This window comes from Macaca mulatta, chromosome 16 (genome assembly GCF_049350105.2).
Source record: "Macaca mulatta isolate MMU2019108-1 chromosome 16, T2T-MMU8v2.0, whole genome shotgun sequence".
Lineage (NCBI taxonomy): Eukaryota > Metazoa > Chordata > Mammalia > Primates > Cercopithecidae > Macaca > Macaca mulatta.
Window position 1 is genome coordinate 42559290 of NC_133421.1, and position 14400 is coordinate 42573689.

Genomic DNA, 14400 nt, shown 5'->3' on the forward strand with positions numbered 1-14400 from the left:
AAAGGGCATGCCCTACACCCATAACACCAAAAGGCACCTCCCAACCTCTCATTCCACCTCTAAGAAGTCATGGGGAGCAAGGCAGAGTGCCAGTGTGACCTCTGGGGGGCAAGGCAGAGTGCCAGTGTGACTTCTGGGGGGCAAGGCAGGTCGGTTTGCTGGGGGTGGGGAGGCCAGGAAGCCTTGTGTGTGGGAGGGAGGCCATGCTAGGGCCTGTGTCCAGCCCAAATTCACCGACGGGGTCAGAAGGGGTCAAGGTAGCAGACAGATCACAGGGGGACACAAAGTCCTCCTTGATGGTTTCCATGTCTGGGCAGCGTTCTCCAGGTCACGTGATTATGGTCCAGGGCAGCCTCCTTCAGAACGCGGGCTGTGGCCCATCAGTGGCACTCGAAGACATTTACAAGGTTGTGAGCAATCATTAAAAAAATTTAGAGTAAACATATAGAGTATGCACAGTTTGTAAAGGTAAGTGTCGTTGCATAAAACTTTCCAGATACACAGTCTGCAGTTTTGACCTGGCAGGCCTTTCCTAGGCCCTGGAGGGAGAGAGACTTGGATGTGGAGAAAAGGCAGAAATAACTCAGCCATTTCCACAAGACCAGCTTTTAATATGACTGTGATTTGAAGCACGAATAAATAAACGCCAAAGAAAATGGAGAAACCAAACCAAACCTCAGAACATCAAAACTAAAAAAAAAAAAAAAAGCATAAAACGAAGCAAAACAAAACAAATCTCCATCGGACAAACATAAAAGTCCCCCTATCCCAGATAAAAAGAATCAGACTGTACAAGCTGTGTCACAGGGAGAGAAGAACGACATGGCCACCATGGGTGAACACATGAGCCCCCCGCCCGCTGGCTGCTGTGCCGCCTTCACAGGCTCTGGGGCGGGAGGGAGGTTGGCACAGGTCACCTTAGGCGCCAAAGCCCCATGGGCCAGCTTGGGGAAAAGAGGGTTTGTGGGCAGGTTAAGAACCTTCACAAACGACACAAGAACTGAATGTAGCAGAGAGTCCCACGGGTTCCCTCTTGATTGTGCAGTTCTGATTCCAGGGTGGCCTCATGGTGACTTTGGACCTGGAATCTGGTCCCACTGCACGGGCAGCGGTGTGGACACTGGAAACCGCGTGGAGGAATGTCATGTACAAGACAGACGTGGAGGTGGCGCCATAAGAAGTCTGAGCATGCAGGTGCTTTATACATCTGGCAGTGAGATGTGATGGCAGGTTCGTTCTTGGACAGTTCCAGAGTGTGACTCATCTCTCCTAAGAGGGACGCACGGCGGGGCCCAAGGACGCGTCGTGTTGGACGTGGCCGGAGCGAGGTCTAGGCAGCTAGTCTGCAATGTGTGCATAGGGGGCTCTTGCTTCTTTCCAGCATCAGGGGCCATTCCACCTGAGCTTGCTCTTCCTTGTCCTGGTCTTGGGCCTCAAGGTCTGTTTGGAGGGGGTGCCGGGTGGCTCGAGGGGTGTCAGCAGGCAATCTCCTCCAAGGTCCCCAGGGCCGTCTGCAGGGGCACGTTCACAGTGTGGCTGATGGTTTCAGAGTGGTTTGGCATTGTGTCACAAGTACTCTGGAAGGGAAAGGTTTGGTGGGAGTTTATTATTCGCTCAGCAAAACTTCACTGTGATGCCACCAGCTGCCCAGCCTAGGCCCTGGGGAAGGTGCTCCCCACTTCTGGGCTGCTCCTGCTCCAGACATCTGACAGGCTGGTTTACCATCTTGGGGGCATGAGGCTGAATGGAATCCTTACCATTGCACACTTGGGCGCCCGCTACGGCAGTGAGAAGGCTCCCTGGTTTGATCGGCAGTTGGTTTGATCCCTCCTAGAGGTGCCCCTCATGTAACTGGACCTATATCTGAGTGGTCTCTAGCTTTGGGGCTGGATGGTCCTGAGTCCTGACCTCTCCCCTGGGGGCCTCCCTTGGGGCTATGGTGCAGGAAGTACAGCCCGTGGCTAGGCCTGGGGCAGGAAGGACCCATGGCTGAGGCCAAGCAGGAAGGGTAGAAGGCCTTAGAGCTCAGAACCAGAGCTGGTCAGTCCTTGGGTCAGTCCCCAAGGACTTTTAGGGTTAGGCTGGACCCAGAGAAACATAGCCGTGGGTCCCTAAGCAGGGAGGGGCTGAGCTGGCCACACATGAATCTCCAGGGTGGTTCCCAGGCTGCGGTGGGTGGGAGGCTGAGAGGGATTGGAGCAGGGACGGCTAGCCAGGAGGCTGTGCCAGGAATTTGGGGAAGATTTGATGGGGCCACAACTAGGGGAAGAGGAACAGGATGGAGAAGAGGCCGTGGCACTGAGACCTTCTGAAGCAAGGGGGGCTCTGAGGGTGCAAAGGGAACCACTGTCTAAGCACCTACTATAAACTAAGTGCTGTGCTGACTGCTTTGCCGGCAGGATCTCACTTAACTCAGGTGACAGCCCCCTGCGGTCTGATCTGATGCAGATGCTTAGAGAGGTTAAATATGTAACTTGCCCCCAGGCACACAGCCAGGAAGCCGGAGCCTTGGGATCCAGCCAGGCCAGCTGAGGCCAGACCGGGGCCCCTTCCACACTGCCCTTCCCCTCCCCACTTTCTGTTCCACAGAGGTTGCAGGGGACCAGAGAATCAAAGCAAGATTTGTAGACAGTGTGTGAAACAGAAATGGAATCCATATAGGGGGAAGGGGCTGGGGTCCATTTTGGATTTGTTGATATTAAGTGGGTGGTGGTCACTCAGTGGGCACCGTTTTCCAGGGCTGGAGGTGCTGATTTGGGGCACAAGGCTGGATGGGGAAAGCCGGCAACATCTGCACCCATCAGCCAAGGCCTGAGCCCAGGAGTAGACTGAGTTTGGGAAGGAGAATGACAAACAGCCATAGAGGGGCTGCCCCTCGGGCTATAGGAAAGAGGCAGAGTAGGGCAGTGGTTAGAAGTGCTTGGAGGGCAGCTCTGACACTCAGCAGCTGTGGGACTTTGGTCTCTGGGCCTCGACTGCCTCAGATACAAAGTGCCTGACACGTACCAGGCACACGATAGTCAGTAGCTATAATGGGCACTATTGCTACTTCCAACTTCATGGGGCTCCATACTCTGTCCGTTTTGAACGGGATGGAGAGCCAGTGATGCTCTGCTTGTACTTTGCCACCACTGGGGAATAAAGGAATAGACGTACAGAGCCTGTCCACTTCTCCCCCTGCTGTGAGATGAGGGGAGCAGCTGTCTGCCTGAGAGAAGCTGGATTGGGCCAGGCAGGTCCTACACTTGGAAGCACCTCCTGGTGTCTGCTGCATCCATACTGGCTTCTGGGATGAGTCTCAGAGAGAGGCTCGAGGCTCAGCTGGAGTGTCCTTGGATTTGGGAAGTGACAGCATGTCCCAAGCCATGGAAAGGTGTGCAGTGAGTCACATCTTTCCTGCCCGGCCCCAGTATCTGGTTTCCTACTGCTGGTACAAGCCAGAGCAGCAGAGCAACTTCCAATCAGTGAGCTGCTCTTACCACATTCTCATCGTGGCTCCCTTCGTCCTCCTCTTTGCCAAGCAGGTCTAATAGCTTCTCTTTGATCAGCTGCAAGAAAAGCAGGAAGGGGTTGGTCAGGCTGCGAGGAGGGTGTGGAGATAGAAGGGACCTCCCTCCATGGGGCCCTGCTGGGGCTGGCAGCTGCCGGGGCTGTGGCTGGACATACTGTAGCACAAGCCCAGCCTGGCAGCCAGCTCCAGGTGCCTGTCTGTCTCAACCCAGCCTTTCGGCTGAAATGGGATTTTGTTGCAGGAGATGGAGCTTGGAAGAGGTAATGGCGGGCCCTGCTTCACAGCGTGGACTGCTGTCTTTGTGGCTGGTGAGTGTTAGTAAGTGGTGTGTGCTGGTACACTGGCTCCCTGTCTGTCCTCAGGAGCAGCCTGGGACCCCCTTTCTGTGGCTGGGGCTGGGGGACAAGATTATTATTCAGTGTCTAGGCCTGACACTGCACACAATTCAGAAGACCTAGACATGCCTGAGTTCATAACGTTTTACTCCTAGCAATAAAGCATAGTTCTTAAATCTGTTACCTGGTGTGATTCAATTGCCATAACTGCGTACAGTTTTTCACGAAGGTCAATAAACAAGGCAGAAAAAAATCTGGCCATGGGAACTGATGTGGTTTTGGAGTCACTGTGCTGAGAGGCACGAGATTCTCCAGAGAAGCCTGGTCACTGGGGCACGACAGGTCCCCACTGTGGTTCCGAGCAGCCTTTGGTCACGAACAGCCCCCTGTGAGAGGCAGAACATGGTTCTGCAGGCTCCTGTCTACTGCTCCGGTTTGGGGGACTTCATAGGTCCAGGCATTCCTTGGAAGTTCTGGAGCCATTGCCTTTTTCAGGGGCGCATGTTGGAGGTGAAGTGCATTGCCCATCTCACAGCCAAGGGGATGGAGGCCTCCAAGGGAACACCTGTCAAAGCAGAGCCTGGGATAGTGGCATCCACAGGCTCGCTCTCAGAGAGATGCAGGTGAGAAGGCTGACCAGCTCCAGGAACCCTCAGTGCCAGAGAAGCTTTCAGAGGCCTCGTTCCAGTCATTTCTTGAGGAAGACATCTCCCCAGACGGTTAGCAGCCAGGGCGGCTGGCGTGCCCTGCTGTCTTCTTGCTCAGGATTGGTGAGGACTGCTGGGAAGTGCCCCTTCCCTAAGACTGGCTGGGCCATGGAGAACATGACTCAGGCGATGGGCCACCTACAGGGCAGGTGTGTGTGTGGGGGGAGTATGTGTGCAGGTGTGGACATGCCCAAGGATGAAGCCACCACCTCCAGCCCAGCTTCAGGAGGGGCTCGGAGCTGGCCTCAGCACAGTCTGGCCTAACTTCCGCTCATCCCTCCCCATCCTTCCCTGCCAGTGTAGATGGCCCAGTGCTGTTCCAGCTCCCAGAGGATAGGCCTGTGTTTCTCTTATATCCACCGCCCCCCAAAAAACTCCCATCCCCTTGCCCCACGGTGCCTGGGCTTCAGTGATCGACTCTATCAGTGGACAGGAGGGGAAGCAGACTCTGCATGGAGAGAGGCACCGCCTTCCTTCTACCGTGTTTCTGAACCTGGGGCACGATGAGGGCACCAGCAAGCGGTCATTTCCCTGCAGGGAATCCCAACTCTTACCTCATAAATATAATCAAAGAGCTCTAGTATTGTAAGGATACTAGCACCAATGAACAATCCCATCTGACCACCAATATCACCTGGAGAGAGAGGGAAAAGACCAAAGCTTTGCTTTTATGCAGCTTCCAGGAAGGGTGAACAGACTGAAATGCAACCCAGACCTTCTGAATGGCGCCCCCTCCACGGGGAGCCTGGGCCTTGTTGTGGGAGGTCCAGGCCTTTGGCAGCTCCTTCCCTCACTGCACATCTCTGAGAGCTACTGTTTTTCAGCATTCAGTGGGGTCAGGGACTAAGCTGATGGCTTATTGGAAGGGCTTAGACTAGATCTCATGATCCACAGTGCTAATGGAGTTGTTCAGGTACACTCAGAACCACACGGATTGGGTCCTGCTTTGACTCTGGGCTGGGAATAGGGAGAATAGAGAGCTAGGATGTGTGTGGACTGGTGGCAGGCGCCCTGGGTGGGAGTCTTGGGAGGAGATGCCCCCCCACCAATCCAATCACGGCATGGGCTTCAGGGCCACCTTGGGGCACCTCCCACCCTTGGGATAAGGTCATAGGTGTCTCCTTTCTCCCCCATCCAAAAGTTAGTGTGCAATTTTGACTCTTTCTAGAGCTGAGGTTCTTACTCTGGGGTTTATAGGCCCCCGTTGTTCAAAGTTTTTCTGGATTTGTCTTCAGATCCCCCTGCATCCAACTCTCCTGGAAGAACTGTAATCAGTGTTGCTGCCTGGATACACCTAGGCCAATAGAATCAGAGCCTCTGGGGTTGGGATCTGGGTGTCAGGATTTTTAAGTTTCTGCTGGAGGTGAGGTGTGTTCTCAGGCCCACCAGAGTTTGAGAACCACTGTCCTGGGAGTACTTCAGATGGCTGGAGACTCTCCTGAAATTGAATGTGAAATGTGTGTGCTTGGGCATTTGTAGCAGGAGAGTCCATAGCTATTATCAGTTTCTAACAGGGGTCCTGAGTCCCCAAAAGCTTAAGATGCTTTGCTGCAGAGGCAGTGTGGCAGAGCCGAGGGCTCTGAGGCTCTGAGTCCACAGAGTGGCCACCAACTGGTTGTGTAGCTTTCATAAGCCTTGACCTTCTGAGGAGCTTTGCCTCCAAAGGACATTTGGTGGTGGTGGCAGGATGGAGGGGATTGGATGAGATGAACTATGAAGTTCTTTCTAGCCCTAATCTCTAAGACTCTCGGTCTCTGGAAAGAGGGGCAGGAATTGGGGTTGGGGGGCAGAGTTCGGGGTGGCTGGTCAGTTCTCTTGGAGATGCCAGGTTGACCTCTTGGCCTGAGAACTCTCTGGTGGGCAGATCTGCCCCACTCCTTCTCAGCTTATGGCTGGGTGGGGTCCCACGTCCGTGTGCTCAGGTGAACCACAGAGATAGTGGGGAGAGGGCTCTTCCCAGTGGAACTTGGTGCTGGGCTCAAAATGGCTCAAAAAGCTCTCCCTCATTCCTTTCCCATCACCGCTTCCTCTCATGTCTTTAATGGAGGTTTCTTGGGGACTGTGTTCTAATGGATATGTATGTCAGGTGGGAGGCGTGTGATGTGCATGTGCAGTGTGAGTCTGTAGTGGTAGAGTGCGGGATATGTGCCAGGGTCCAGGGTGTGTGCACGTATTTGTATAAAAGCAGGCAGGAGGTCTGGCTGTCCATGGTTTTATGTAGGTGGCTCTCCCTGTCTATTTTAGGCACTCTGAGTGTGTCTAAGTGTGTGTGAGTGTGGGTCTGTGGAGGTGAGCAGAGTGTGTCTGAGTGTGTAGAGCATGTGTAGTGTGGGTGTGCTTGTGTGTGTATATGGGGCCGTGTGGGGGCTGTGTGCATGGGTGTGTCTCTGGAGCTGTGGGATTGGCACGTGGGGCTGTAGAGGTATGCATTTGTGTGTGTGGTCCTGGACCACCGTGGGTGCATGAACCTGTAGGTTTGGTGTGTGTGTGTGCAGACCGGGGTGGGGTACACTGTGGGTAGTGTGAACGCTGTGTAGCGTGCATGTGCATGGACACCAGGAGGTGAGAAAGGGCCATGCGGTGTTGAGAGAAGGGCCTGATGACTGAGGGTTTGCAAGCGGCACACGCTCTCATCACAGGAGGTCCAGATGGCAGCATGAGCTCCTCAGCCGGCTATTCTGGGTGGGAACACGATCGATGCTGGGAACAAGCTCATATCTGATGCAGACACGACAGATTCAGAGCTCAGGCCCTTCTTGCTCTCTATGTCTCTCTCTCTCTCTCTCTCTCTCTCTCTCTGTGTGTGTGTGAGAGAGAGAGAGAGAAAGAAAGAGACACACATAGAGAGAGCAGAGAGAGAGAGGAAGACTGTGAGCCTATGCTGGAGGAGGGCAGGGGGTAGGAAGAGGCCTGTCCTGGGTCCTCTTTATGGAAATAAAGGGCAAGGCCAGCACAGGGGTGAGTGAGCGGTCTATGTTTCTGGTGGGGCCAAGGGCATGAGTCTCTTGGCTCAGTACCTTTGGTCACAATGACTTCTGAGGCTGAGTGACAGCCACTTTAACCCAGCTGGCATCGAGCTGTGGTGGGGAGTCCCCAGCCTCCTGGAGAAAGTGTAGAAATGCTTAGCCAACCCTTGGACACAGCAGCTGAGCCCTGGGTCCCTGGCATAGTGACTGTCCAGGCGCCAGGAACTACTATTTATGGACCTTTTCTGGGCTAGGGGTTTATCACATTTAACCATCACAACAAGCTCATAAAGTGGGTTTTATTAAACCCATCTTGCGGATGAGGAACCTAAGGTTCAGCAAGGTAAAGTTACTTGTCCATATTCTCATAGCTGGTGTGAGAAGCCAGGTGGTAGGTATCTGCCCCTTCCAAAACGCTAACGTCACCTGGTTCAGCTCATGGAGACAATAGCTATTTCTCTTTCTGGGGCACAGGCATCAGATCCTTTCTTGAGAGTGAGTGAGAGCTGAGAGAAGCGCTCGAGAGTCAAGTCCTTTAACTGTGCACTCTTAGGGGTCTTGTTAGTTTTGGGTTGGGCTGGGGTAGGATGGAAATTAGCTCCCTGTATCCATCATATGCCATTGGGGCCGGGGAGCTCATGCGAACTTGTATGGGGTGGCAGCAGGTTTGTAGATACCTGTGGAGAGTGACCCTTCATTTGTGTTTGACAAATGACTCTCAGTCCAGGGGACAACACCTGGCCTTCCGGATGCAGCAACGTTGCTTTTGGGGTGAAGCTCCATCAGGGCCCTTACCTCCCAGGTCCCACCTGGGACCACCCACAGTTCGGCCTTCCCTCCTTCTCTCCTTCTGATACCTCTTCCCCCTCTCCATGGCCCCAGGATCCTGACTGCAACCTGGGGCAGAAGACCATGAATTCTAAGAGTGCAGGGCTGGAGAGGCCCAGAGGCCTTTAGGCTGACCCTCCTCATTACATAGATGGGGAAAATGAAGCCAAGATTGGGGAATAAATTGGGCCTGAAATTCCACCCCACTGGGGTCCTTTCCATTCTGGGAGAGGAGCAGTGCAAGGAAAGAGGGAGCAATTGTTAGTAAATTAAAAGGTTAGACTCCTCCAGGGCTATGTGTCTGTCTGCTTGCCTCCCATCCACCTGTACATCCTCCCTCCCTCCCACCCTCTATGAGATGTGGAAATTTGTGCAATAGACACCAACTTACCAAGTAAGGCAGCAACTTCATACGCCTTCTTCTGTTCAATTGTCTCATAATTGAGAGCTTCAAAAAATATATCCAGAACAAGGATGTTCTCTCTGCAGAGAGAATAGTCAGTACCATACACGGTTAGAGCTATCAGCATTCACAGGGAGCATCTAATACAGCTTTCCCATGGAAAGATGGAGAAACAGAGACCCAGGAAGTGAGGCAGCTTGCCCGAAGTTAGAGCTGGTTAGTGGCAGAGCTGCGGCTTCAAGTCAAGAAGCCTGACTCCCAGCCCAGTTCCGGAGGCCTACATCAGCTACCTCCTTTTGTTCCTTATTTCTGTCTCCCTGCTTTCTGTTTGCACCCTTTGCAGGAGTCCTGCCTGGCTTCCAGGCCTCTGCACCTCCAAAGGGCCTGCCTGGTCCTCAGCATGAAGGTGAGTTTCAGTAATCTCTTGACATGGCTTGCCTTGGCTAGGGTGCCTACTCCACCTGACCTCATGGGTAGCCCCTGCCCACTCCTGAGACCCCCTAAATTCCCCCTGGGATTTATAACAAGCTCCTCCTGGTGGGAGGCCCTGCTCTGGCATTGCCGAGTCAATTGCTGAAGTCAGGGAAGGTTTGTAGGGAGCAGACTTGTATCTGCCTGGGGCGTGTACTGACAGAAGCACGGCGGCTTGCTTTGCTCCTTTGGGCAGGTGTGTGAGTGAGACACATCTTGGCAGTAAAAGTTGTTACTGCCTGCAGACTGTGCCCAGCAGCAGGGCCTGGCATCTCCTACAATTCCCGTCTCCTCCAATGTGCTCACAATGCCTTCAGTGCCCCTTGTTCTCAACCCACTGAGCAAAAGCTGGCTGGGGATGGGGGTCTGGGGACAGTGTTGGCAAGAGGGAGGGGCCGGCGAAGAGAGAAACAGATTATTCTTTCCGTGAGCAGAGCTCGCAGGGCAGCTGTTCAAAGTATCACCCTCTCTTGCTTGGCTTGCCACAGCTGCTTCCTAACAGCTCCCTTCTTCCCATCTGCCTTTCCCCCGTCTTCTCTATCGCCGCCTGAAGGATCTTTCTAAAACTGCTAAATTGATTCGAATTAAATAAAATTACAGTTCCACTCCCCAGTCACAGGCTGCATTTCAAATGCTCGTCAGCCACATGTGGCTAGCAGCAACCCCACTGGGCACTGCAGACGCAGAACATTTCCATCATTGCACAGTATTTGACCTATTGGGGAGCAGTGGTCGAAAATGCAAATTTGAGTCTGTCACTCACCTCTGAAAGCTCTTCAGTGGATCCCTATTCTGTTAGGATAAAGCCCACCCCCTATGCCCGCTCAGCTCAGCCTACAAGACCCTCTTGCTCTGACACATCCATGCTCCCCTTTGAAGTCTTCTCTTCTGCCCTGTGCTGATGGTCTCTGCTGAGCCTCTGCCTAGGACACCCACTTCTCCTATGCTTCCATTCATTTATTCTGTTAAAACACATTGAGTGCCAACTCTGTGCCGTACGCTCCACTAGTATTTGGCAGACAACAGAGAACAAAAAAGATAGTTTCCTGCCCTCAGGGGGCTTTCAATCTAGTGGGGCAGACAGGTAATAAACAAGGAAACACAACATGACTATGTAATTACATGCTGTAGTGTTATAAAGGAAAACACCAGAGGAATTTGAGAGAAAAATAACAGGAGTGCACCTCATCTAGATGCCTGAGATAACTTCAATTTTATTTTTATTTTTGTTTTATATTTGTTTTAGAGACAGGGTCTAACTATGTTGCCCAGGCTGAGCTTGAACTCCTGGCCTGAAGCAATCCTCCTGCCTTGGCCTCCCAAAACATTGGGATTACAGGCATGAGCCACCATGTCTGGCTGGAGATGACATTTAATTGGAGACCTGCTTAAAGAGGAACCAGTTAGGTGGAGGGTGCGAGGAAAAGAATTCTAGGCAGAAGGAATAGAATGTGCAAGTTCTGCCTGGAAAACTATACATTCTTTAAAAAAATCTCTGGGCTGGGCGAGGTGGCTCACGCCTGTAATCCCAGCACTTTAGGAGGCCGAGGTGGGCGGATCACAAGGTCAGGAGATCAAGACCATCCTGGCTAATACACAGTGAAACCCCGTGTCTACTAAAAATACAAAAAAATTAGCCGGGCGTGGTGGCGGAGGCCTGTAGTTCCAGTTACTCATGAGGCTGAGGCAGGAGAACGGTGTGAACCTGGGAGGTGGACTTTGCAGTGAGCCAAGATAGCGCCATGGCACTCCAGACTGGGCAACAGAGCGAGACTCCGTCTCAAAAAAAAAAAAAAATCGCTGAAGCTTTCCCTGATGTCACCTCATTGCGAGCTGTAGCTAACCCATCATTCTCTCCTTCCATGTGCATCCCCCTATGACAGCCAAAGTCACCCTATATGTCATTCAGTGTGTACTTGTCTATCCACAAGACTGCAAGCTCCTTAAGGGCAGGGGCTGTGTCTTACTCATCTTTGTCTTTGTATTCTGAGCATGAAGCAGAGCTTGACACACAGAGGGTGCTCAGTGACTGTTTGCTGACTTGAACTGAATGTTTATCTCTGCTTTCCTCCTTGATTGCCTCCAATCTCCTTCTTATCCATTTCCCCCTTCCTCCTGCCTACCATGCCCACTAAACTTACGAGATATATTTTTCTGATTTGTTAAATTTCTTCTCAAGGTACTTGGCTGATGTCTTGCTGGGGATCTTCACCATGGAGAGCTCTTTGTTGTAGCGGGTCAGGTTGCAGGGTGTCCTGCAGAGACAGTAATTGCTGTCCTTTTCCGCCAGCAGACCTGGAGGGGAGAGCGAGGTGGGGCTTAGTCAGGTGTGGGGACTGGGATTTCTAAGGGTCCAGAGTAGCTGGATTCTAGCAGCTGAAAAGTGAGCTGGGAAGGGGTGCTGGTCCAGGGAAAGTGCGGGGCAGGGATTGTGGAGAGAAGGCAACTGGGCTTTTGCTGTAGGTTGATCTTGTTTTCCTTCTGCTTCCTTTAACTGTCATGTCACTCTAGAAATTATTGAAATGTGACCACTTTTGCAGAGGTCTCCAAGACCGTCCCGGTGCCCTCAGCTTCCCATGGCTTTCTTCCCTGCTCCTAGCCTCAGTATTCTCATCCACAGAGTGGGCCACCATCAAAGCAAATGTGGGAGACCGTTTTACCTGAAACCCAGGGCTCTGTGCTAATCCTGCCGGGGCTCCCTCATAGCCAGTGCCCACCTCCTCTGCCTGGTGGGTTAGGATGCAGGCAAAGATCCTTCATTCCTTTCCCTGGAGGCAACTCCCTGCATCTGGAACCCTTCCTGCCCTCTCCTTTCTTCTTCCAATTAGACATAACGTTTAAGGCATCATTTCCCTCTGACAAAGACTTTCTCCCTGATCAAACTTAGCCAGGCTCTTCAGAGCCCTGTTCTCGACTAGGCGTTGACCTTGGCCCCCATCCGTGCTGGGCCTGCCTAGCCCAGTTTTAACAAGAATCCTGCTAAAGTCAGTTTAGACAGAATCCCCCACCCTTGATATCTGATCAGCCTGGCCTGCGTCAGCAGATTTCCCCCTACCTTTGAGGTTTTCTCTGGGTAATTTTACATCTACTGAGCCCTCGCTCTGCTTGATGGCCATGAATCTCCAGCTGTCTTGGCTGTATTCTGAGTTGAATCCCATCTCTTTCCCCTGTTGTGATACTCTTGACACCTGTTGCAATTCCCCTGAATAAAGACTTCCTTACCATTTTAACTAGTGTCAGAGTGATTTTTTCTTTAACACCTCCTTCCCTTTTCCCTCTAGCCACCTCAGTGTTTCAGGCTACCCTGGGTTTTGCTGAGTCTTTGCACACATCAGAAGTCACTCCCTCCCCTCTCAGCCTGGCCTCCCTCTCTAGTCCTCCTGGAGGTATCCGGACCTGAGGCCAACACTGCCTCGCTTAGCTCCAGCAAGTGCAGATGCTGAACGAACTTGAGTGCACATTGTTTAAAAAGTCCGCTTGTCTTGATTGTAAGCCATTTCCTGGGTCCAGAGAGAGGCGAGCAGACAGAGTGGGCCTAGCTTTGGGGTGGCAGCTTGTTTGTGCACTCTCTGTCCCTCCTAGTTTTCCAGCTGGGGAACCAGCAGAGTTCTTCCAACTGGCAGACCCCCAGCAGGCCGCTTGGGGAGGAGGAAGGAGTGTGCTCTGTGTTTTCCATTTGCGCACATGCAATGCAAACCTGACCTTACCTCTCCAGTCCTCCTCCACCTCCCCAAGCTCAATGGAGCAGAAGAAAGATGTGACTTCAGAATCACCTTGGCCTCGGATTGTGTGAGGGGAGGTATTGCCAAGCTCCTCTGGTGCCCACCTGGCTGCCCACTGTCTATCCTCTCTCCACCTCTGTCCTCTCCCCTGCTTTCCTTAGCACCCTCCGTTCCCCTTGAAACCTACTCCTTCTCCATCTCCACCTTCCATACCTCCTTTCTCTCCCCAGTTCCATTTCCAGCCCTCATCCTCTTGCACCAATTCCCTCCCCAACCTTCTCTTCTTCCTCCTCTCCATCTGCCTCTCCCATCCCTGCAGCAACTCCACTCGGCCAGCCCCTTTCTTCTCATCCTCTCTCCATTCCTTCTTCCGCTTGATCTTTCCCCACACCCAGATGATCTCCTGGATCTCAATCTCAGGCCCCCTGCCCCCATGATTCCATCTGTCTCCTGAGTACTGACCTAGGGCAGGCTCTGCACACTCCTTGTGCTGCTCAGGGGTGCAGAATGGGGCATCCCCTGCAAAGAAGAAACACCAGACACAGTTACTCAGGCAGGAACATTCATGTCGGCAACACCTCCTCTGCTTTGGGCTTAGGGAAGGGAGTGCCTCCTGGCAGTTGAAGGGGCAGCGGCCTGCCAGTGGGCAGTTCGAAGAGAGCCTTGGATCAGAGTGCACCCCAAAGCTGGAAGGCTGGCTTCTGATCTGCTGTGTAAGCTTGGGCAGGCTGTTCACCTCGTTGAGCAGGAGACAGTAGGATCTGTATGGCTAACTTCTCCCATGTTTCTCTGTAGGTCCAGCCAGCTCCTGTCGGTGACAGGTGAGCTCGCCTTGAGGATTGAGACTAGGGAGGTGGTGATAAGCACCTTGTAAGCTTGGCTACACATCGTCTTCTTTAACCCATACAGGCACCCTTTGAAGTCAGAAGTACTATATCTGTTTTACCCATGAGAATTTTGAGGCTTAAGCATCTTATCTTCCCAGGACACCAAGCCTAGTAGTGATGGAGGTGGGCTTTGAACAGAGGTCAGTCTGATCCAGAGCCTAGAGCTCTTCTCAGCACAACCACACTGCTGTATGGGAACAAGGGTTGCCTTGTGTTTCTCTATTGCTTTGCTCATAATTCCACATTAGTCACTGAGATGTCAGTATTGGTGTCCTGGGTGTGATTGACACCTCTACTGCTTGCCTTTGGCTAAGGGTTGGTGGGGAAAACCTCGCTGGCTGGTGGCCTAGTCTGAGCATCAGGTGAATAATATTCCCCATTGCTGGATTCTCCTTGCTGGGCTCTCTTTGTAGAAACCCAGGATCTTTTTTCTTTCTTTTACCCAGTGCTAAAGTCCACCATAATGTTTTTTCCTTATCACTTCCCCAAAATCCTTTTTCAGAGCTGAAGAGTTAATAAGCTTTCTCCTTTCCAAAAACAATAGCTTGACATGTTTCCCTGTTTGCTCTG

General features: G+C 52.5%; 1 protein-coding gene across 2 annotated transcripts in view; it reads right to left on the reverse strand.

The window, feature by feature from the left end:
* Positions 1-590: 590 nt before the first annotated feature.
* Positions 591-14400, reverse strand: part of ASIC2 (acid sensing ion channel subunit 2) — a 1127000-nt gene continuing 1113190 nt past the window's right edge. For both annotated transcript variants that reach the window (NM_001271252.1, XM_028835771.2), the window contains 6 exon segments: positions 591-1577; positions 3480-3548; positions 5108-5187; positions 8739-8830; positions 11363-11516; positions 13406-13462. In NM_001271252.1, coding sequence (NP_001258181.1) covers positions 1476-1577; positions 3480-3548; positions 5108-5187; positions 8739-8830; positions 11363-11516; positions 13406-13462 — 554 coding nt within the window. In that variant the 3' untranslated portion in view covers positions 591-1475.